Source organism: Bos taurus, chromosome 6 (genome assembly GCF_002263795.3).
Source record: "Bos taurus isolate L1 Dominette 01449 registration number 42190680 breed Hereford chromosome 6, ARS-UCD2.0, whole genome shotgun sequence".
Taxonomy (NCBI): Eukaryota; Metazoa; Chordata; class Mammalia; order Artiodactyla; family Bovidae; genus Bos; species Bos taurus.
The window spans coordinates 60,859,380-60,884,913 of NC_037333.1; the positions used below are offsets into that span (position 1 = coordinate 60,859,380).

Below are 25,534 nucleotides of genomic sequence, written 5' to 3' on the forward strand. Positions count from 1 at the left end.
GCAATCTTGATTCCAGACATTCAAACAAAGCGCCACAGTAAAAGCGCGGAAGACAGGGAAAACGCCAAAGTTCCTGCGCAGCCACGCCTTCCCCAAGTGGTCAGGGTCTGGCAAGGTCTCGCGATTGGTCCTGCTCGCGCACGCCACTTCCGCTGTCTCCGCAGCTAGGTCTCTAAATGATGTTACCATTTCCGGGTTCGCTGAAGCCGCCTCAGGCGGCGCAAGGGTCGGTGTTCGGTAGTGTCCGGTCTATGGAGTCAGTTGGTGGCGGCGGCGGCGCGGAGGCAGCAGGCGGTGTCCGAGTGGGGGCCTTTGCCCCGCCAGGATGTTACCGGGCTTGGCCGCCGCCGCTGCGGCCCACAGATGTAGCTGGTCTTCCCTGTGCCGGCTCCGTCTGCGCTGCAGGGCGGCGGCCCGGGGCTCCAGCGACCGCCAGGGTGAGTGTCCCGCGCCGACCACTGACTCCGCGGAAGCCGGACTTGAAGACAAGGCCGGGCTCGGAGCCGGGTGCCTCGCCTCGGGCAGTACGCCGCCTTGCCCTTCCCCAGCCAAAGAACCTTCCTTTTGGCCCTCCGTCTTCGCAGTTCAGGCTACCCACCCTGCCGTGGCCCCTGACAGGCCTCCTTGATCTGGTCTCGCGTACAGTTCTAGCACGGCTCCCGCGGGAATTTGGGGCATTTCGCGGTCCGGTGGCATCCATGAAACCGACTACTTCGTTTCAGATGAAAGGTTACGTGAGCATCTTAGTGCATGGCGGTGACGGCCCGCCTCCTCCCCCAGTCAATAGGAAATTGCTGACTCCAAGTTCCAGGGTGTTTTAAGCTCACCGCCTTACCTTTATTGAGCACTTGTGACTCAGTGGATTTTCTTACCCTATTGCTTTTCTCATATGCCCAGCTTGTTTTATTAAATCTTCTGAGAGGAAGTTGGGAGTTACTACTTAACATTTACGAATAATTATTTAATATGAGACTCGGACAGTCCCGCAATTAATTGAATGAACTCAGTTCGGTTGAAGACTCTTTTTGGTGAAGAAATGTTTACTGGTTTACTGTTTTTATAATTCTTATCCAACAATCTTTTCTGACTCAAATTTCAGTTGGCAGTTTGCAAAATATCATTGAACTTGCAAGTCTGAGTCAAGCTTACCTCCGTTTTTGCCATACCAATAGTCCCTAGTAGGCCGAGAGGAACAATGAGGGAGAGACAGAATCAAATCCACTCCTAACCTAATCCCCCAGATTCTTGTGGGTGAAAAGAGAATTTAAAGAAACATTTCCCCAAAGTTTATGTTTGAAAAATCTTGTAGCATGTTTGTGACTTTGCAATAAAAGTTGGAAGTTGTAGTCATTCAAGTTTCTAAGTAACATAAGCTTTAGAAGCTCTTTACTGTGCAGGTATTTTGGCATATGGTCCTATTTTTGATTTGTAGTAAATGTAGAAACTGGCTCTTAAAATTTCAGAAGGGTTCATTTTAAAAGAGCTGTTTTGGGGACTTCGGTAGTGATAAAAACGTGTAACTGTGGAGTTTTCCTGTAATGGGAAATACACCTGATTCTCTTGTGAACAAGATGAATCATCTAGTTCTACCATACTCCAAAATCCTCATCTAAGCTTTCTAGCATGATTGCTTCTATTGACCAAGTAGTTTTGGCATTTTACACTTAAATTAGGTGGAGTGGCTGTTTGTTGTTGCTTGGTCGCGAAGTCCCACTCTGCAACCCAGTGGACTGTAGCTAAATTTAGTCTAAACTGCCTTTAAGTGTTGGTAAAAGGAGGTGAAATAGTGTAATTTGTAATTCATTATTCTCTGTTGAAATTTATGTGCTCTTCTCTCATCCCTCTGTGATAAGAATCGCCTGTCTTCACCAGTCACAATGACTGCAAAGTTGTTTACAGTATTTATTACCAAAAAATTAAAATGTGTTCTCATACTTAAAAATAGTAGATTGAAAAATAACCTTGTTGGTGAAAATTTAGTTTCAATAATACCTAAACAGTTTTTAAAGGGGTGACCATAATTGTTATAAAACTTCAAAGGGATTATTTAGAAAAAGTACTAATCAAGTTGGTTGCACCTAAGAAAGAAATATTGGAAGAACTTTTGGAGAGAAATTTCTAAAAATAAATGTTTTTACTTTGTCAAGAAATAAAGTTTAGTTTGTGCTTCTGAAAGCCCTGTGTAAATTTAAAAAGAGTAGTAGAGGAAGAATCTTAAGGGAAACAACTGCTTCTTGCTGCTGCTGCTGCTAAGTTGCTTCAGTCGTGTCCAACTCTGTGCGACCCCATAGACGGCAGCCCACCAGGCTCCTCTGTCCCTGGGATTCTCCAGACAAGAATACTGGAGTGGGTTGCCATTTCCTTCTCCAGTGCGTCCATGCATGCTCAGGCGCTTCAGTCGTGTCCGACTCTTTGCAACCCTATGGACAGCAGCCCATCAGGCTTCTCTGTCCACGGGATTCTCTAGGCAAGAATATGGGAGTGGGTTGCCATTTCCTTCTCCAAACTGCTTCTTATACATGCTCAAAGATGAGAAATGCTGGTGGGTCAAATTAACACTGTAAACTGCCGGGGTCCAGCCCCGGTGGATCCAGGGAATTCGAAGCGGGGATGGCATCGGCGAGGATCAGGAAACAACTGCTTAATTAAACGTTAATTAAGGATATAAAGAGTAATAGAATAAGGATAGCTCAGTGAGGAAATTCAGTGGAGAAAAGAGGCTGAAATAAGGCTAGCTCAGTGAGGAAATTCAGTGGAGAAAAGAGGCTGAATAATTCAGCCAGAAAGTGAGAGAAAGAACGACCTGGGGAGACCAAGTTTCGGTGAACAAGGCCCGCACTTTATTTTCCAAAGTAGTTTTTATACCTTAAGTTATGCATAGAGGATAATGGGGGAAGGGGTAGAGTCATGCAGCAAGCCAAGCTTTCTTCCTGCAAACTTATCATATGCAAAAGCTTAGGTGATTTGCATCATCTTCTGGCTCGGAGGCCTGTTAACACTTTGAGACCCTTTCTTCAGAAAACTTATTTTTCTCTAAAGGTGATTGGTCAGGAGCCACCCTCCAAAAGCAGTAGATAAAGTTGCATTCCTACAGAGCAAACGTGTGGTGGGCTATAACAAGAAAAAGAATTAACTCAAGGGTCCCAGGTTACAACCATTAAAGCTACTACTTACACCAATTATATTAATCAATACATTGCCAGGGACACAGCAGGTAAGGGATATGGAAACTTAGCAGCGAACATTGGCCCGACAAGTGAAAATCCCTTCACCAATACAATTTCTAATCAATCTTTTAACTGCTCAAAGGAATCTGTATTTAGACAGTTTAGAACATCTCATGCCTCTCACAGTTGGGAGGCTCTGAGCAATCACATGTGGCTGGAAAAACCTATTCAGGCAGGCTAGAGGACTTCCAAAGGAGTTTGTAGGTTGAAACACTGTCACACCCAGGAATTATTAACTGGAGCTGTAAGCTAACTCTTTTTTCAGAGAGAGGTAGTGGGGCACAGCCCCCTGTAAAGTCAGAGGTGTAGGTGAAAGCACAAAGCAGAAAGTAGGCAGACTCTGGTTTTGGGGGTAGATGCTCGAGAATTTCCAGGGGGACTCCTGAGGCTCGATTACGCCGAGCCTCCTTCCTCATGACCTTTGTCATGGGTGGAGCTCCTCACGCTGGCTCCTGGCAGTGATAGAATTCCAGTTGAGCTATTCCAGATCCTGAAAGATGATGCTGTGGAAAGTGCTGCACTCAGTATGCAATATGCACTCAGTATGCAATATGCCGGCTCCCAGCATCGTAAACATTTAAAGGCAACAAGGAGAACAATATTCGAGGGCGGTTCTGTCTGAAAGAAATATAATGTGTATCATGTATGTAATTTTGATAGCCGTATTTTAAAAAGTAAAAACAGATGAAATTTTGTTAATATAGTTTATCCAGTATATTCAAAGTATTTCAATATTATGATCAGTATAAAAATTATTGAGGTATTTTACTTTATCTTTTTGAACTGTTTCTGGAGTCCAGTGTGTATTTTACACTTACAGCACATGTTCAGACTATCCACATTTAAGGTACTCAGTGAACAGTGACTTCTGGGCAGTGCAGTTATAGAATTAGTATTCCTAATTTATAAAGAATTTTTACAAGCCCAGTAGAAAAATGGGCAAAGGAGATGAATGCATTCATAAGGGCATTCGAGTGACCAATAAAAATGCAAAAATGTTCCATATTTACTAATAAGTATAGAAATACAAATCTAAAGGGTTTACTACTAATTGCTTTCACATTAGCTAAGTTTTTCATAGTGATACTCCATATTGAGTGTGCAGGAAAGCAGAAACTCTTACTACTAACTGGGACACGTAGTTAGTTGGTCAGTGTTTTGGAGGTCAGTTATTCCTTGTACTAAAAAGAACCTTAAAGTTCTGTGCCTTCTTACCCAGCAGTTCTACTTAAAGGGATTTGCTTTCAAGAAATAACCAGATACATACTAAAGTGTGCACACAAGTTTATTATTAATAGTAATAAATAGGTAACAGTTATGAAGAGTATATTACAGTTATGAAAAATATATGGTATAATAAATACACCATATTATGGTGTATTTATTAAGGGCTGGTGATAGATGCAGCTGTTAAAAAAATATAATTTAGAAGAATATTTAGTGACTTGGGAAAATGTTCTTGATGTATATGTCTCACCTGTTTTTCATGTATTTGTACCTTGCCTCATTGACAGGGATTTGAGGTGGGGGGATACTCCCTTAACGACTACAAATCAATAGATGCAGGCTTTTGCTGAAATCCAAGATTAATAAAAGTATAGTTTTTACATAAAAAGATAGAAATTAACCTTTGTATTTTTAGATTTTTGTCTGTAACGTGCTGGTACTACCACATGAAAAGTAGAGTGGGGATTGAATCCCTTAAATAAGCAACAGGAACATTGACAGTTGTAAAAGACCGTTTTGGCAGAGTGGCAGCAGGATTCTGTGTAGTTCAGGTTAGTGATAAGGTTGCCTGTGGAGTGAGGTTAGCCACAGCATGTGTTTCATGTGTAGGGTTTTTGTGAGTGAGGATCATTCAGGAAGAGGTATCAGGCATTGTAGCCGCTGATTGTGTTGTGCTGAACAAGACAGACTTTCCACCTTTTTTGGAAATGAGGAATGAGAAACATACCTAAACATTGTAAAAGAAATAAGCCGAGTGGCAGTCTAGAAGCCTGCAGGGGCCATTTTATCAGTTATGCTGGCCTGGGACTCCAGCTTTTCTAAGGAGGTGGTGACTGAACCAAGTCATGACAAATGAAAATCAGCAAGCCAGGTGAAGATCTGGGGCAAAGAGCAATCCAGGCAGAGAAGACCAGACTTGTAGTATTCAGGAGCAGAAAGAAACATGCTTTGGCTGGAGTGTGGTTGGAAAGGGAGGGATGTGTGAAGTGAGATTTGAGAGGTATCAGGGAGACCCTGGTTCGATTCCTGGGTCAGGAAGATCTGCTGGAGAAGGGATCGACTACCTACTCGAATATACTTGGGCATCCCTGGTGGCTCAGTTGGTAAAGAATCCGCCTGCAATGCTGGATACCTGGGTTCAATGCCTGGGTTGGGAAGATCCCCTGGAGAAGGGAAAGGCTACCCATTCCAGTATTCTGGCTTGGAGAAGGTCATGGACTGTAATCCATGGGGTCGCAAGAGTCGGATATGACGGAGCAACTTTCACTTTCATAGCCTTTTGGGCCATAGGTTTAAGGGGCCAGAAAAGGAAATGTTTTAAAAATATCATTCTGACTACTGTTGGATTGGAAAGGGGAAAGGAATAAGGAGATCAGTAGAGGGTTATTAGAGTTAGCCACACAAAGAAGATTGTAGTTGGGCCATGGTACTTAGTAATGGAGATCAGTTCAGTTGCTCAGTATGTCTGACTCTTTGCAACCCCATGGACTGAAGCATGCCAGGCTTTTCTGTACATCACCAGCTCCTGGAGCTTGCTTAAACTCATGTTCATTGAGTCAGTGATGCCATCCAACCATCTCATCCTCTGTCGTCCCCTTCTCCTTCTGCCTTCAATCTTTCCCAGCATCAGGGTCTTTTCCAGTGAGTCAGTTCTTCACATCAGGTGGCCAAAGTATTGGAGTTTTGGCTTTAGCATCGGTCTTTCCGATGAATATTCTGAGAACCCCATGAACAGTATGAAAAGGCAATGGAGATGGAGAGATGCAGATGATTTTGAGGCATACTTTGGGGTATAAATTATAGTGTGATAATACAGGTAGAGCATTTAGGACAGTGGCACTTGGTGAATCCTTAATATATTAAATATTCCCCCCCCCTTTTCTAAGAAAATATTAAGAATTAAGCAAGGAAGTAGAGTTGTATGCCAAGATGCAGTGCAGAAAGTTGCATATTCTTTACATACGCAAAAAAAAAAAAAAAGGATTCCTCGTTGCTTAGTCTGTTCTGGTGAAAAATCACATCAGCACTAGTCCTGAAGGTTGAGCTAACTGGTGTAAGTCACCAGGCAGTCCTTTTGCTTGCCTGATGATTAGACCTGAAAGGGATTTTCCTGCATTTTATTTTGCTCGCTGAAAGTATAAAAGTAAACTAGAGACAATCAGTGTGCTCCTATTAGCAGAAATAATGTTAGAAGTGATTTAACAGTGCATATATTTTTAATTTAAAATTTTAGGTGTTGGGAAAAATACAGAAAAGTATTAAGATATAGAGTAAAAATTATGCATAATCCAGATGCATAATCCATTTAATAGTTGAAATCAACCTGTATTTTGCTTGTTTTTAAAAATGCAGCATCATGGTTCAGTTATACACACACACATATATTATCAGATTCTTTCCCATTGTATGTTATTACAAGTTATTGAATATAGTTCCCTGTCTTATACGGTAGGTCCTTGTTTATTTTATGTATAAAAAGTTAGTCGCTCAGGTCTGACTGTTTATGACCCCATGGACTGTAGCCCACCAGGCTTCTCTGTCGTGGGAATCTCCATGCAGGAATACTGGAGTGTGTTGTCATTTCCAGGGGATCTTCCTGACCTAGGGATCGAACCTGGGTGGATTTCTTGCTTTGCAGGCAGATTCTTTACTGTCTGACACACCAGGTGTGTATGTTAATCCCAAGGTCCTAATTTACCTCCTTTGGTAACTAGAGCTTCCCTTGTGGTTCAGCTGGTAAAGAATCCACCTGCAGTGCAGGAGACCTGGGTTCGACCCCTGGGTTGGGAAGATACCCTGGAGAAGGGAAAGGCTACCCACTCCAGTATTCTGGCCTGGAGAATCCCATCCACTGTATAGTCCATGGGGTCACAAAGAGTTGGACACGACTGAGTGACTTTCACTTTCACTTTGGTAACTACAGGTTTGTTTTCTATATCTGTTAGTCTGTTTCTGCTTTGTAAATAAGTTTATTTTCGTCATCTTTTTAGATTCCACACATAAGCAATATGATATTTGTCTTTCTCTCTTTGACTTACTTCACGCAGTATGATAATGTCCAGGTCCATCCATCTGCAGTGGTCTCAAGTATAGAGACTGATCTCTGAAAGACTTAGGTACATGTTTATCTCTTGTCCTGAAACTAGCCTAAAGTAAAATACTTCAAACCATTAAGAAATCTTTTTGTTTTTTAGTTATTGTTATTGCAGAAGCAACACACATGGTAGATAGAATTGTCAGTTTGCCTGGCAGAAAGAGAGCTTTTTGTATTGTAGTCTGAAAAAGAAGGCCAAATTTCCTCCAAAAGCCAGAGTAAGTGGTAGGTGACAAAGCAGATTGGAGAGGACAAGGGGTGATCAGTACCAATGTCATTAGCAGCTGCAGAGACAGTAACAGTAAAATAAAAGCAGAGAAAAGTGATTGTTGCGGTTAGACAGATAAGATACCTAGCTCTGCAGTCTTGATGAAAAAACAACCCTTGTATATACAGCAATGAGAAGTTCCTTTTCCACGCCCATAGAGTAGTGAGCACTGAACTAAAGACGGATCTGTAGCTTAACGTAGCTTATTTTAGAAGTCATCTTGAAGAGAGTGTATAAATGATGGGTAATATTTTTTTTACTATCTTTTTGCCTCCCAGAATTAATTAACAAATTCAGTAATTTATTCAACAGTTGAGTTTCTACTGCTGAATTTTAGGTATTCTGTGTATTTTATTGAGTCAAATGTTGTCCTATATATTCTGCAGTTTCCTTGCAGTTTGTCTTGTATTATGCCAAATATGTACGTTGAAAGTTGCTGATATCTGAAATTCTTCTAAAGTTAAAATTTAATAATTTTTTGAAACAGTGAACAAGGAAGCTAACAAGATTACTAGGGTAGTATCACAAGGACACAGGAGTTGGGAATTCCCTGGTGGTCCAGAGGCTAGGATTATTCACTTTCACTATCGAGAGTGAGGGTCTGATCCCTGATGAAACTAAGATCCCCATGCCTTGGAGCAAGTAAGCTGGTGAGCTCTGGAGCCCGTGTGCCCAACTAGATAGCCTATGTGGCAGTGAAAGATCCTGTGTGATGCAACTAAAGCCCGACACAGCCAAATAAATAAATATTAAAAAACCCCTCAGTTATGGTTCAGTTCAGTCGCTCAGTCACGTCCGACTCTGTGACCCCATGGATCGCACAATGACAGGCCTCCCTGTCCATCACCAGCTCCCAGAGTTTACCCAAACTCATGTCCATTTAGTCGGTGATGCCATCCAACCATCTCATCCTCTGTCATCCCCTTCTCCTGCCTTCAATCTTCGCAGCATCAGGGTCTTTTCATATGAGTTAGTTCTTCACATCAGGTGGCCAAAGTATTGTAGTTTCAGCTTTAGCATCAGTCCTTCCAATGAATATTCAGGACTGATCTCCTTTAGGATGGACTGGTTGGATCTCCTTGCAGTCTAAGGGACTCTCGAGTCTTCTCCAACACCACAGTTCAAAAATATCAGTTCTTTGGCACTCAGCTTTCTTTATAGTCCAACTCTCACACCCATACATGACTACTGGAAAAACCATAGCCTTGACTAGACGGACCTTTGTTGGCAAAGTAGTGTCTCTGCTTTTTAATATGCTGTCTAGGTTGGTCATAACTTTCTTTCCAAGAAGTGTCTGTCTTTTAATTTCATGGCTGCAGTCACCATCTGCAGTGATTTTGGAGCCCCCAAAAATAGAGTCTGACACTGTTTCCACTGTTTCCCATCTGTAAGTGATGGGACCAGATACCATGATCTTAAGTTTTCTGAATATTGAGCATTAAACCAACTTTTTCACTCTCTTCTTTCACTTTCATCAAAAGGCTCTTTAGTTCTTCTTCATTTTCTGCCATAAGGGTGATGTCATCTGCATATCTGAGGTTATTGATATTTCTCCCCACAGTCTTGATTCTAGCTTGTGCTTCATCCAGCCCAGCATGTCTCATAATGTTCTCTGCATATAAGTTAAATAAGCAGGGTGACAATATACAGCTTTGACGTACTCCTTTTCCTATTTGGAACTAGTCTGTTCCATGTCCTGTTCTAACTGTTGCTTCTTGACCTGCATACAAATTTTTCAAGAGGGAGGTCAAGTGGTCTGGTATTCCCATCTCTTTCAGAATTTTCCACAGTTTATTGTGATCCACACAGTCAAAGGCTTTGGCATAGTCAATAAAGCAGAAATAGATGTTTTTCTGAAACGCTTTTGCTTTTTTGATGATCCAGCAGATGTTGGCAGTTTGATCTCTGGTTCCTCTGCCTTTTCTAAAACCAGCTTGAACATCTGGAAGTTCATGGTTCATGTATTGCTGAAGCCTGGCTTGGAGAATTTTGAGCATTCCTTTACTAGTGTGTGAGATGAGTGCAATTGTGCGGTAGTTTGAGCATTCTTATTGCCAAATTCAGACTTAAATTGAAGAAAGTAGGGAAAATCACTAGATCATTCAGGTATGACCTAAATAAAATCTCTTACGATTAAACAGTGGAAGTGAGAAATAGACTTAAGGGACTAGATCTGATAAACAGAGTGCCTCATGAACTATGGACGGAGGTTCGTGACATTGTACAGGAGACGGATCAAGACCATCCCCAAAAAAAGAAATGCAAAAAGGCAAAATGGTTGTCTGAGGAGGTCTTACAAACTGCTGTGAAAAGAAGAGAAGCAAAAAAGTGAAGGAGAAAAGGAAAGATACACCCATTTGAATACAGAGTTCCAAAGAATAGCAAGGAGAGATGAGAAAGCCTTCCTCAGTGATCAATGCAGAGAAATAGAGGAAAACAAGAGAATGGGAAAGATTAGAGATCTCAAGAAAATTAGAGATACCAAGGGAACATTTCATGGAAAGATGGGCTCAATAAAGGACAGAAATGGTATGGACCTAAGAGAAGCAGAAGATATTAAGAAGAGGTGGCAAGAATACACAGAGGAATTGTACAAAAAAGATCTTCACGACCCAGATAATCACGATGGTGTGATCACTGACCTAGAGCCAGACATCCTGGAATGTGAAGTCAAGTGGGCCTTAGAAAGCATCACTATGAACAAAGCTAGTGGAGGTGATGGAGTTCCAGTTGAGCTATTTCAAATCCTGAAAGATGATGCTGTGAAAGTGCTGCACTCAATATGCCAGCAAATTTGGAAAACTCAGCAGTGGCCACAGGACTGGAAAAGGTCAGTTTTCATTCTAATCCCAAAGAAAGGCAATGCCAAAGAATGCTCAAACTACCGCACAATTGCACTCAGTTTATGGTATGTGGACTGAATTAAGATCTGTTCACAGATATATAAAAATTACAACACTGGAAATTGAGAAAATTGAGAAAATTGAGATTATTGGAAGTTGAGGCTATTTTCATGATATTAAGATTGTTTTTTTTTTACTTGCAATGGTGGTATAGCTATGTTTTATCTTTTAGAATGCATACTGAAAGTTTTATGAGTGAAATTATTTTATGTCTGAGATTTGCATCAAATTAATATGTAGATGAGATATTGGTGAGGTAGAGATAAAATGAAGTTGTCCATGAATTGATAATTGTTGAAGCTAGGTAAGAAGTACATGTATGTTTATTGTACTGTTTTTTTCTACCTTTGTATATATTTAAAATTTTTTATAATAAAATATTTTTAAAATTCAGGAGAACTTTGAACAAGATCGAGGATCAAGTTACAAATATATTGTCATCTTCTGAGGCAAGACTTTTAGATTAGTAATCCCTCTTTAAACACCTTAGCACAATGTCTATAGAAGTATTTCATCAGTGGATTAAAAAAATGTTAGTGGTATATTGTTTTTGTTTGGTAATAATCACAAAAGATACTTTGAATAGGGCTGACAAGTCAGAACACCAGTGGTGGTGGTGGTGAAGATGCTTTCCTGGAGGGTGGTTTTCCAGGGAGGGTTTGCTTTAGCCTTTAGTGACATATTTATTTTAATATGAAAGAAGATACATTGTTATATTTGCTTTACTCAGCCTTTAATAAGTAGCATCAAATGACAAAAAAAAAAAAAAAAAACCATACTGGGCCTTCAACAAATATTTGCCAAATGAAAGATTTAAGTTGGCATCAGGAAGTTTTTCAAGAAAACAAGTTCTAAGCCTGAAATTTGAGTGAATACTTAAGGCTGCCTTATGTCCCTCATGCTTTTCAGATTACCTTTGATATTCACAGTAATTGATGTTCCTGATGAATTCTCTGAGCCATTAAAAAAATATTTATTTTCTTTGATTTCAGAAGGCAATCTGCACATGCAAGTACATGAATTAACGTTTTGGGAAGATCATTATTAAGCAGTTAGAAAAGTTTGAACTCTTAAATGTTTAACTTGACTGTTTCTAATGATATAATTTCACTATTTTACCTAAATTTTAGAAAATGTATAAATTGCACCTAAACAAGGTTTTCAAGTTTCAGTCCTAAGCATAAAAAGTAACAGGGAGACAGGGTCACCCAAGAGTAGAGACAGATTTACTTTTCTACCACTTTGATGCAAATGTGGACTACATTTTTCTATTTCAGCCCTCCAAAGCCCACAATCAACCCAGATGTAGCAGCTAACGTGCTTTGTAATTAGACTTCTATTCTTCCCTCAATATATACTCATCATCATTATTCCTCATATACTGAGGAATCTCTCCAAATGTTGATTTATTTATCTGATTTTAAAAAATCAGTGACAGTATGACTGACTGATTCATATAATTCACATAGTGAATGTGAAATGGAAGAGGACCGAGTTTCAGCTAGCAGAGGGAAGACGCAATGTAATTTTGAGTAGAAAGCCCTCATGACCTTTCTCCTTTCAGAGTTCTTATTTTGAAAGGTATATTATGCCATTTTCTTTTAGCATGCAACCAACATACAAAATAAAGAGTACCTTTTATATGCCAAAGACCTTTCAGAATAGCTGAATAATATAAATGTTTATTTGACTTTATGTAATTAAAAAATTTCTATATAAATTTGCAAGTGAGAAAAGAAGCAATGTTATCTTTATGTTTCCTTTACAGAATATGGACGCTGTATACCTAAGGGCCGGTGAAACACCTGTACGGAAAGGGTGGCTTAACGTTGTGCATTTGGGTATTTAACAGAGTACAGATTTTACTGTTATTTTGTTCTCTTTCTAATTATAGGTAGGCTTTATTGGGTATAAAAATCCTTATTACTAGTTTGTTTGAAATTTAAATTTTTTTCTTTTAGAATGGCAGAGTTTAGTGACATTTGGAAGCTTTTCAAACAGTGTTCCATGCTGTACACTGAATCAAGTAAAGTTGTATTCCACAAATGTTCAGAAAGAAGGACAGGGATCACAATCTCAGAAAATGGAAAAAGTACCTTCATTTGATGAAGCAGGTATGTATAAATCTTTTAAAAAAGTTTTTTTCCCCCTGTATATGGGAATAGTTTGCATGAGATTGTTCCTTGAATGTTTGATAGAACTTATAAGTAAAACCATCTGAACTAGTGTGTTTTTCATGAGGAGCTAACTTAATTTCTTTTAATTTTTCTATTTCTTTTTGACTCGGTAAGTTCCATTTTTTTTCCAGTGATTTATCCACTTCAACTAAATTTTTAATTTATTGATATAAAGTTCATTATATTCTCTATATACATTTTAAAATAGCATATGTATTCTTTTTAATTTCATTCCTGGTGGTGGTTGTTTACTTGATTAATTTTGCCTGAGCTTTGTCAATTTTATTATTTTTACTAAGTGATAATTTTTTTACTTTCAATCTTTATATTGTATTTTTGTTTCCTATTTCATTAATTTCTACTCTTACTTAATTATATTTTCCTTTCTGCTTCCTTTGTATTTATTCTGTTATTCATTTTTAAGAAAAAGTATTTATTTGGCTGGGCTGGGTCTTAGTTGTGGCATGCGAGATTGCTGGTTGCAGCATGTGTCTTTTAGGTGTTGCATGCAGACTCTTAGTTGTAGCATGTGATCTAGTTTTTTGACCTGGGATCAGACCTGGGCCCCTGCACTGGAGCTTGGAGTCTTAGCCACTGACCACCAGGGAAGTCCCCTGTTAATCATTTTTAATGACCAGTTAGCTGTTTTGCTCATTAATCTTTAATTTTTAAATTGTTTTAGATCCTCATTAGTTATCTAATATAGTATTATATGTAATACTATATAGTAATATATATATGTCAATTCCAGTCTCCCAGTTTTCCTGTCCTTTGACTTCAAGCTTTTTTGTCCTAGTTTGATAATCTTTGTCTTTTAATGGAAGGTTTAGTCTGATTACATTTACTACAGTCGTTGATATATTTGGACATATTTCTGCCATTATATCATGTGCTTCCCTGTGTGTGTGTGTGTGTTTAATTTTTTTTGCCTCCTAATAAAATCTTAGTTTTCTTATTCCATTATCCTCTTACCCTCATATACGCAACGTACAGACGCTTGCTTGGGAGGTATATGCTTTATGTATGTGTTAAGTCTAAGGGTAATTGAAAAGTTTACTTTCCTTCTGAAACATACAAAGGGTTTGGAATGTTCACTGTGGTCGCCCATTCTCAACTTACATGTTATTTGCTGGCTGGTAGCTTGTATCTGTTCTCCTCTCTTTTCCTTCTCTAAAATTTATACCATTATTTGTTTAAATTTTTAATCTAATATCTTTGTTAACCATCTTTTCTTATGTCTCTGCTTTTCTATCTGATGTGTCGATACATCCTATAGAAATTTCTTTAGGTGAGACTCTTTCATGGTAAAGGCACATTTAATACATAGCTTATTCCATTGTCTTTTGGCTGACACTGTTAGTGCTGAGAAGTCAGATATCATGCCTTTGTTTTCATGTCTTTTCTGTTTGCTTTTAAAATTTAACTTTATTTTGAAAGTCTTTTTCTTTGGTGTAAAGTTTAGTTTTACTATGAAATGAGTGAGGTATATTACCTTGCCTGAGATTTGTTGGGCTTCCTGGATCTGAGAATTGTTTTTCTACAATTCTGGAATTCTGCAGTTCTCTGTCACTGTTGCTGGGCTTCCCCAGTGGCTCAGCGGTAAAGAATCTGCCTACAGTGCAAGAGCCATAGGAGATCTGGGTTCCATTCCTATGTCAGGAAGATCCCCTGGAGGAGGGCATGGCAGCCCACTCCAGTATTCTTGCCTGGAGAACACTATGGACAGAGGAGCCTGGTGGGCCTCGGTCCATAGGGTTGCAAGCAGTCTGACACAGATGAACTGACTTAGCATGCGTCCCTTGAGGTGTGTATTATTACTGCTTCTCAACTCTCTCTTGGCCTTTGGAACTCTATTAAGAAATCTGAAATGTTTACTGCATAATTTTTCATGTCTCTAAACCTCTCTGACATACTTTGTATTTCTTTATCTTTCTGGCCTGACTCCTGGATTATTTTCTTAAGTCTACGTAGTATACTAATTTTCTCTGAGTAGTTGCCTCTAATCTGCTGGCTGGTACCATGTTGGGCTTTTTATTTCTAATGATTGTATTTTTCATTTCTAGAAATAGTGTATTTTTATTTTTCAGCTTGCTTGGTTGGTCTCTTGTGTGTTTTCAAACTTGTCTTTTATTAGACATTAAACATAGCTATTTTTATATTCTATGACTGAAAATTCTGCTATCTGAAATATTTTGGTTTTATTGTATTACCTTTTTCCTTCATTTCCAGCTTTCATTCATGATGATCTGTTTTTAAACTGAGAATTGTTCATTTTCCATGTAGTTTAATATCTTTGAACTATTTGATGTCTCTGATTGAGAATGTGTTCCTGCATAGAGAGTTTGCATTTGCCTCTCTTAGCTGCTGGGGATACAACTTGGGACCACATTAAATTAAATCGTCAGCTTAAGATTTTTGGACCATGTTAGCAGTATGAATTCAGACTGTAAATTTGTGTGAGCTGCCTTATCCCTAAGATTTCCAGTGGAGTTTTTTCTTCTCCACTACTTAACACACAAGTCAGGGCAGGCTTACTTCCTTGCTGACTCCTTTTCTGTGTTTTTTCTTGTTGTTGTGTAATCTCTCAGTTGTGTCCGACTCTTTGCAACCCCATGGAATGTAGCCTGCCAGCCTCCTCTGTTCATGGGATTCTCCAGGCAAGAATACTGGAGTGGGTTGCCATTTTCTTCTTCAGGGGATCTTCCCAACCCAGGTATCAAACCCTAGGCATCTCCTACATTGGCAGGCAGATTCTTTACCACTGAGCCATCAGGGAAGCCCCATATGTGTTTTATAGGTCACAGTTATGCCTTGTCTACCTTTGTTTCTGGATATCTCCTGTTACCAGAATTCTAGAGAATTCTGCTAGAGATGGAGACTCTAACAGGAGATACCTAGAAACAAAGCTAGACACTTGGCGTAACTGTAGAAATAGAACCTCAAAGAGTGTAAGGGTCAACAGAAATCATCAGGGAAGAAACTTTGGTGTGCTCTCTTATTCTATAGAGATCCTGCTTTCCCTTCATTTTTGCCCCCTTCAGATCATTTTGCTAGCTTAGGAATGCATTTGAAAAGATACATTTTCAGGATATCTAGTCCACTTTGCGGCATTAAAAAGAAGTCTGTATTTATTCATTAATTTATTGAAGAAGTATTTATTGAGCACTTTTTATATAGCAGCACATGAGAATGAGTTTATATTTTTTATTACTGAAACAGAAAATTAAGCAAAAAAAGTATAGTAAGTACTGTGGTGGAAGAAGTGCTGTGTGCTGGAGGGACACCTGGGTCTTGAGTGGCTGGGGACGGTTTCCATAGGGAAGTGCTATCTGATTAGTGACCTGAGAGTAGGTATTGGTGTGATGAATGGTGGGAAGAAAAGATAACACTGCAAGTAGTTCATTGTGATCAGACTAGTGAGTAGAGCACCTCATGGTGGGGTTGGTAGTTTTGAAAGGGGTGAAACTCAAGAGGTAAACAGTAATCAGATCAGGGTTTTGTTCAGGAGTGTGGACTGTTTCAGAGGCAGTGGGAATCTGTTGGAATATTTTGAGAATAGGAAGCACTTAATCATATTTAAGATTTTAGAAAGATAACTAGATGCAGACTGGAAAATAGATTGCAGAGGAAGGAACTGAAAACGGATGTGAATCAGGCTCTAGACTAGGCTAATGGCAATGAGTTTCTTAAGGGGGTAGGCGAGTGCAAGAAATTTAGGAGCTGAATAATTGACTTGACTGAATTTGGTGGACTAAAAGAGAGAGTCAGTAAAGGGCAGTGCATGGTTATTGGATTTGACTGGGCTTTTGTATTGGTGATTTCATTGACTTCTAAAAGTAGAAATACCAAGGCTGGAATGTGTATTAATGAGAAGTTGAGGGCTCAGTCTTGGACATCTGAACTGTAGGTGCCTCTGGGGCATTCTAACAGATGACGACTAGTAGGCAGTGGTTGTACTACTTTTCTACTGTGAGACATCATCTCTTTGGCTGGATTGCTGCAGTAGCCTCTCTGGGCTCCTTGGTTCCACTCTCATTTATCACTATATTTTAGTCAAACCATTTTTCTTTTGGTTCTTAGAAAACAAGAAAATACCAAGCTTGTTCTTGTTACAGGGTGTTTGTTCTAGTTGCTTTAACTTTCCATGATGCCCTTCTTCATCTGGCTGACCCCTTTTGGTAATTTATATCTTACATGACATGTCAACTCTGCACACCCAGTCAGTCCTTGATATTACAGTAATTTTAATTCTCTGTGTGGACATCACTTATTACTAACTGATATTTTCAGTATCTGTATTATTTATTTTTTCCCCTTGTTTTCAAACCTCATCATAGCAGGAACTTCAGTGCTTAGCTGCTGCTAAGTTGCTTCAGTTGTGTCCTACTCTGTGCGACCCCATAGACGGCAGCCCAGGAGGCTCCCCCATCCCTGGGATTCTCCAGGCAAGAACACTGGAATGGGTTGCCATTTCCTTCTCCAGTGCATGAAAGTGAAAAGTGAAAGGGAAGTCTGTCAGTTGTGTCCGACTCTTAGCGACCCCATTGACTGCAGCCCACCAGGCTCCTCCATCCTTGGGATTTTCCAGGCAAGAGTACTGGAGTGGGGTGTGGTTGCCTTCTCTGTCAGTGCTTAGAGTAGTTTGCTTATAGTTCAGTTCATTGCAGTTGCTCAGTCATGTCTGACTCTTTGCGACCCCATGAACCGCAGCACGCCAGGCCTCCCTGTCCATCACCAACTCCCAGAGTCCACCCAAACCCATGTCCATTGAGTTGGTGATGCCATCCAACCATCTCATCCTCTGTCGTCCCCTTCTCCTCCTGCCCTCAATCTTTCCCAGCATCAGGGTCTTTTCCTATGAGTCAGCTCTCCACATGAGGTGGCCCAAGTATTGGAGTTTCAGCTTCAACATCAGTCCTTCCAATTAACACCCAGGACTGATCTCTTTCAGAAAGGACTGGTTGGATCTTCTTGCAGTCCAAGGGACTCTCAAGAGTCTTCTGCAACACCACAGTTCAAAAGCATCAATTCTTCTGTGCTCAGCTTTCTTTATAGTCCCAACTCTCACATCCATACATGACCACTGGAAAAACCATAGCCTTGACTAGATGGACCTTTGTTGGCAAAGTAATGTCTGCTTTTAGTAGGGGTTTAATAAATTTTGTAAATGAGTAAATGCATAGAGTTCTAACCTGGGGATAAAGATTTAGGAGTTTTTAGCTATATCCAGGTGGTAACTGAAGTCATAAGTGTGTTTGAGACAGTACAGGGGGATAGTTTAGATTGGGGAGGTAAGAGCTAGTCTGAAATCCTCAGTGAGTAAGGGACAGGTGGAAGAGGAGAAGCTTGCAAAGAATAGTTGAGGAGGAACAGCCTGGAGAGGTAGGAGAAAAGCCAAGGAGAGGATGGTGTTAGGAGAAGAGTGTTTGAAGAATAATAAACATTTCAAGACCATCTTTCCTTTAGTTGGATGTCTTTCACAGGAAAGATTTTACAGATTCCTTGAGAAATCTGTGTTTATGTTTATCTAGGGAAAGAGCCAGAGAAGGCAGTGGCACCCAACTCCAGTAGTCTTGTCTGGAGAATCCCATGTACGGAGGAGCCTGGTAGGCTGCAGTCCATGGGGTCTCGAAGAGTTGGACACAACTGAGTGGCTTCACTTTCACTTTTCACTTTCATGCATTGGAGAAGGAAATGGCAACCCACTCCAGTGTTCTTGCCTGGAGAATCCCAGGGACGGGGGAGCCTGGTGGGCTGCCGTCAGTGGGGTCGCACAGAGTCTGACATGCCGGAAGCGACTTAGCAGCAGCAGCAGCAGGGAAAGAGCAAATTAGCCAAGAGGGCGGTGGTCAGGCTCTCTCACCCCCATACCCTCTCACTCTTGCCCCACGTTTTGTAAATAATGATTATGTAACAGCTGAGATCACTTATAGCACTGTGCATGCACGTGACAAGGTAACCACTTGGCCACAGGCTACCATGCTTTTGTTTTGTATGCACGTATATATAAGCTCCAGCTGAAAAAGCCCTTGGGGCTACGTTATGGTTGCAATATGGTGGTGAGGCTGTGAGGACCCTCACAGACCCACAGCTGTGTACGCTGGGTCAATCACGAGAGGAGAGAACACAGTGTGTCTGCTGCTGCTACGGCTGCTGTGCCAGCCCGGAGAGAATAAACACATCTGCAGTTTCTACGGCTCTTCTAGTTTTCTTCCAGCCTCTTAGCTCACACCTTACCTACCCTGGGTTCAGTGAACAGTGTGCACGGTGAGATACTGCAGGACAGTTTATCATGCCTGTTCTTCATCCTTTTCCCCAAGCCGCATCCTCTTTTTGGGCTTATTATCCAGTTTTAGTGAGTTTCTTCTCTTTTCCTTGTGATGAAGAACTGCTGGGGTAAATATTGAGAGTCTGGTATTAGAGGATGAAGGAATGGAGAGGATCATGAGTCCCTAAGTTCAAGAAATAAGCATATTTATTTAGAACATTGAGAAGAAACGGGTCGTGGAATAATGTAATTAAAGGTAAAACATGTTATAATGCTATTGTGAGGTGAACATTGACTCAGGCAAAGATATTTAATGTTGGTTCTACTTTACAGAATGCTTGAAATTGAAATCTGTGACTCAGTTTATTTTTTCTCTGCTGACTTGTGAAATTTAAATATTAGTTTATTCTATTATATTAGGACTACATTGTTTACTGATGGTTTTATTTTGGGCTTAATTTTTCAGAATCTTCTTAGGCCAGATTAGACCTTGTTAGGCATCAGATTGGAGAAGGAAATGGCAACCCAGTCCAGTATTCTTACCTGGAGAATCCCATGGACAGAGAAGCCTGGCAGGCTGCAGTCCATGGGGTTGCAAGAGTTGGACACAGCTTTGCGACTAAACTACCAACCATCAGATAGACAGCAAGTAATTGCTTGATTGAAAGATAATTTGTATATTTAAGAGTTTGAGATTGACTTTTGAATAATTCAAATCACATGATAAAGTCAGAAACAGCTCATTAAGAGGCAGAGACTTGCTAAGGAATCGTTAAGTTTTTAAGGAGCATTCAGATGTTTTAAATTTTAGTAAAATCAGTTTTAATTTTGCTAATGACAGCAGATGTGTGGCAAACAGCCAGGGCTTGAGCTTAAAACAAAATGTCTGGAGATATTCATGGATAGCATGTCTCGTTGCTTATTGAAATCATCAAGATTCTACTCCAGGGATCCAGTGTAAATTTATTAAGATGTGGTATGTAAAAAAAGTATTCCTACATGTGTTTGAGCTTTTTACTAGCATTTCTTGTTTGTGAGTCTTAACACTATATATTTAGTAATATCTAGACAGTTTGTGCTAAGAAGAATATCCAAAAATATCAGTATTAGAGCACCTCATTTTATGTGATTTGTTTGAATGACTTTCATCATTGTAGAAAGAACGGCTGTCTGTGAAATTTTAAATAGTAGATTTCAGTTGTTTATACACTAGATGAGTGTTGAAAGCTTAATATTCCACTACCCCACCCCTTCACTTTTATCTGCCCAGGGCTCTATTCCCCAAAACAAAATTTTAAGTAATTGATAAACGTAGATTCTGTAGATAAAGATGCTTTAGAATTTGTTTGCTGTATAGCCAGACAGAAATAAAATATCAGTCATTTAACTGATCAGTGTCAAATATTGGAAGCCATAGTTACTAATTAAATAGAAGTGTTTTTAGGCCTCTTTTTTGTTTGTTTTTAACCAGTGTGTCATTATAACTTACTTAGAATCTGATGAACAGTAAAAATAAAGCCTTTTTGGATTTTCTGTATATGTTTTAGTTATGAAAACATAATATACCAAGTAAGTCATTTCCCCAGTGGCTTTCCCTGAAAAATAATTGAGAAATATACTAAATATTACAGGTAAGATTTTTTTGCTTATATTTAGAAGAGAGTTTTGTTTTTGATAAATAAATAAATAGGCACAATAGAATAAGTGCCTATTCTGTTGATATTTAATTTATACATAAGAGCGTTAAAAGAAGGTAAATCAATGGATTGGCAGAAATTTGGATCAGATAGCAATAGCATTGTTGAAAGAATACTCTGAGGTAACCATTCAACTTCTCACTTACTGGTGTGATAGACTGAATATACAAAGAGAAAACTGAAGAAGTAAGTGGACTCAAAAAAAGATATGTCCAGGAATTGAAACAGAAGATACTGGCCTCTGGGTTTGTAAGCAGGCACTGGCAGCCAGAAGTTTGGCTCATTTGTGATAATGGATCTGTAAGTGCTACATGCATAGCCAGACTCAGACTGTGAATTTACCCATCCATCCTCCTATAGGAGGCTGAAGCTAGCCTCTTCTATTTGTCATCTGGGGCTCTGTGTTATAGGAGGCTGTAGGGTAGGTGGAGGCAGCAGAAAGAACAGGAACTTAAACCTTTTTGCTGGCTGGCATACTAAACTGGAGCATAGTTATTTCACAGTGGCAGTGTGAGGTCTGGTTCAGGACAGAAGGGTCGGATTGAGTTTTGGACAATAGATCATGAAGAGGAGAGTGAAACAATATATCCTATTCAGAATAAGACTGCAAATTCCAAAATTTAGAAGTACAGGAAGGGTCATATTGTAATATATAAGTTAATGAAATCAATGTATTATATACACCTTAACTTTATGTCAATATATCTCGGTAAAAAATGCACAAAGAATTCTAACACAAGAAAGCCAACAAAATCAACAATCAAATATGAATTAACTCCAGATAATTTTAAAATAACAGCACAAATTGCTTCAAATAAGTTTAATGTCCTCAAAAGAATAAATGAAGTACTCATATTTTGAAATACAAACTGACAGAAATAAAAGCATAAGAAGTAGATCTGGACGAGCCAATGAGAATGCCTAGAAATGAAAGTGTGGTCATTAAAATAAGAATATAGTATATTGAATGGCTATAGTCAAGTAGAAAATTAGTAAATTGAAATTCATTCTGAACGTGCATAGGAAAGTAAAAAGATTTTCCAAAAAAATGAAAAAGCTTTTGAAAGGCATGAAGCTTTAGCCTATATTCAACAGGCATTTCAGAGAGAGGATGGAGAAATAATATATAAAGAGATAATGGATGAGAATTTTTCAGAATTTGAGAAAATCAATCTTCAGATCAAAAGTACACTTTTAGTACTAAACAGGATAAATGAAAAGAAATCCATAGATTTCAAAACGGAAAAAGAAACAACCTAACTTAGCTTTCAAAAAGTCAGGCTGTTGTTAGTACAATTGTTATTACTCTTTTGAAGTAGACTTTTTTTTTTTTTCTAATTTTATTTTATATTTAAACTTTACATAATTGTATTAGTTTTGCCAAATATCAAAATGAATCCGCCACAGGTATACATGTGTTCCCCATCCCGAACCCTCCTCCCTCCTCCCTCCCCATACCATCCCTCTGGGCCGTCCCAGTGCACCAGCCCCAAGCATCCAGCATCGTGCATCGAACCTGGACTGGCAACTCGTTTCCTACGTAGACTTTTTATCTGCAACAATATGCAGAAAATAAAGGAGGAATGATTTGAAGTACTGTCCATGAAATGGTCAGAGGAAAAATAAGTGTTCCCTAGAATTTTACATGGTCTAAATAATCACTGGGGCTTTAGAAGGATTATATCATCTATAAGTTCAATCTTATGGGCTCTTGGGCTTCCCAGGTAGCACTAGTGGTAAAGAATCCACCTGCCAATGCAGGAGATGAAGGTTCAGTCCCTGGGTTGGGAAGATCCCCTGGGGAAGGAAATGGCTACCCACTCCAGTATTCTTGCCTGGAGAATTCCACAGACAGAGAATCCTGGCAGACTACAGTTCATGCGGTCACGAAGAGTTGGACGCAACTGAGCGCGCAAATAATCATTCCAGGGGAAAGGCAAAATAACATTTCACATGTAAAGATGACTTATCATTTACTACTAAACCACCCATATTAAAAAAAAACACAACTATTCAAATACATGTTTCTTACAGATTGCAGAGTAAACTCAGGCAAAGAAGGGTTGGGACAATGAAGAGCAAGAAATAGTTTAAATGTGTTAGTAAAGTTATTGATAGTAAAAGTAAACTTTATATTAAATGCTGAAATTTTAGAGTAGTAAGATAAAAGAAATTTCAGTGGTTACAGATACTTTTCTTGTTCAGAGGAAGGTAGAGATGGTGAATAACCTTACAGATGATTAGAGAGATTGACAGGAAAGCATGTATGTTAAGTTTCTAAATGGAATCATGAAAACAGTAGAACTTTAATCTTGTAAATTCAAAAACCAGCAGGTGGGGTGAGAGGAGAATATAGAAAATTTTATCAATTTTATCAATCTAACAGATGGCCAGAAAGGCAAAAATAAAGGCAAGAAAAAAAAAAGGATGGTAAACAAGACAGACAGTAAGGTGGCAGAAGTCTGGTGTTGCCTATCATTTATATAGATGCATATTCTAAATATGTAGAAACGATTATTTTCCCTATTTCATTACTTCTACCTCTATAAAAATAAAATCATTATTTTATTTTTGATAAATAATGATTCCTTGATTCCGTTCTCTTTTCCAGCTCTTACTGAAAGTCCAGATACTGCTTTCACTGTCTCATCTCCCTTTCTCACCTCTACCTGTTGCTTCCATCACTACTCTTTCTGCTGAAACTGCTGTTGTCAAAAGGTTACCAGTGATCTCCACATTGCTGATCCAGTTTTCACTTCTGTCCTCTTTTCCTGAAAACATACAAATATCAACTTATAAACCAAATATTATTTTAAATATAGAGGCAGTGTAGGAAAGTGGTTAAAAGAATAGACTAATAAAATGACTTGGGTTTTAATCCTGACTGTGCTTCCATATTTAAAATACTAGCTATGTGACTTTGAGGCAAGTTCCAAATAAGATGAATAAGATGAAGATAATAATAGTACTTACCTCAGAGCAGCTTTGTGAGGATTAAGCGAAATAATGCATGTCAAGGACATAGTACTGTGTATGGCACATGGTAAGTAGTTAGTAAATGTAAGCTATTAATAGGCTCAAAAATGTTATTTTATTATTGAATGAGGGTATAAATATAATAAGGGAAGATATTTTAAGGATGAGGTTTTTATTACAAACTACTTGATACATGTATAAGAATATATGTAATCAACACCTATAATTTACCACCTAACCTTGTAATTTACCACCTAACCTGACCTTGCATTTTTGATCACATTCTTGTTATCCTTAATACTTCTTTTCATAGTTCCTTTCACCCTTTGTATCCATGTGACTGTCCTGAATTTTGTGTTTCCGTCTCTTGAGTAAGAAAAAAGGAATAGATTTAGACAATTGTATATGTCCTTAATTGTTTAGCTTAGTTTATTGTGATAGTTTATTGTATGCTTCTGTGATTTATTTTTTCATTAAAATTTTTTGCCATGATTTATCTTAATTGTATATGTGTCTGGTTCATTAATTTTCATTGAGATAATTACAGCATATACTTTTGGGGGCTCTTGTGTGAATTAAATGAGTTGATGCACATTAAGTGCTTAAATAATGCTTGCAGTTACCTTAATAGTAAAGGTGCAAAGAAAGATAGCCATTATTATGTTTTTTCTTCTTTATTGATGTACAAAATGCTGCTGAATGAATATAACATGGTCTCTTTATCTGTTCTCATGCCTGTGGACGTTTGGGTTGTTTCCAGTTTGAAACAGCAGAACACAGCACTGCTTTGAATGCTCATCTTTTTATGCCCTTGTACAAGTTTCTGTGTGCCGAGTATGTTGACCTAGAAATAGAATTGCTAAGTTGTAGGTTATGCTTGTGTTCAGCTACATTGAAAGTGAAAGTGAAGTCGCTCAGTTGTGTCCGACTCTTTGTGACCCCATGGACACCAGGCTCCTCCATCCATGGGATTTTCTAGGCAAGAGTACTGGAGTGGGTTGCCATTTCCTTCTCCAGGGAACTTCCTGACCCAGGGATCGAACCCAGATCTCCCGCATTGTAGCAGACGCTTTACCGTCTGAGCCACTTTAGATAATGCCAGTTTGGTTATCCCTGTTTGTCTTTCAGCCAGTAGTGTATGACTTGCCATTGCTCCATACCCTTGCCAACGTTAGGGTTATCATATTTCTCATATTTCGTAATCCAGTGGTTGTTAAATGGCATCTTGTGATTTCATTTGGATTCTGTTAATAACGAGGCTATCATCTCTTCACATGTTTATTAGTTATTTGCATTTCCTGTGCAAGTTTGTTCTTGTATTCTGCCCCTTTCCGTCTTTCTCTTAACACATTTGGAGGAATTCTTAAGTATTCTTCATACTTATCCTTTGTTGATTGTATTTGTTGGAAATACAGTCGCCCGGTTTGCAGCTTGCTTTTCTCTATATATTGTTGTCTGTTAATCATGCCTGCATGCATGCTAAGTTGCCTCAGTCATGTCCTATTCTTTGCGACCCGATGGACTGTAGCCGGCCAGGCTCTTCTGTCCATGGGATTTCCCAGGCAAGAATACTGGAGTGGGTTGCCATTTCCTCCTCCAGGGGATCTTCCCAACCTAGAAATTGAACCTTCACCCCTTGCGTCTCCAGCACTGGCAGGTGGATTTTTTACCACTAGTGCCACCTAATCATATAAATA

The 25,534-nt window shown here is 39.1% G+C and overlaps 1 protein-coding gene across 1 annotated transcript in view; it reads left to right on the forward strand.

Moving 5' to 3' along the window:
* Nucleotides 1-202: 202 nt before the first annotated feature.
* Nucleotides 203-25,534, forward strand: part of SLC30A9 (solute carrier family 30 member 9) — an 88,467-nt gene continuing 63,135 nt past the window's right edge. The window contains exons 1-2 of the mRNA XM_002688216.7: nucleotides 203-437; nucleotides 12,681-12,833. Coding sequence (XP_002688262.1) covers nucleotides 326-437; nucleotides 12,681-12,833 — 265 coding nt within the window. The 5' untranslated portion in view covers nucleotides 203-325. The remainder of the gene's footprint in view (nucleotides 438-12,680; nucleotides 12,834-25,534) is intronic.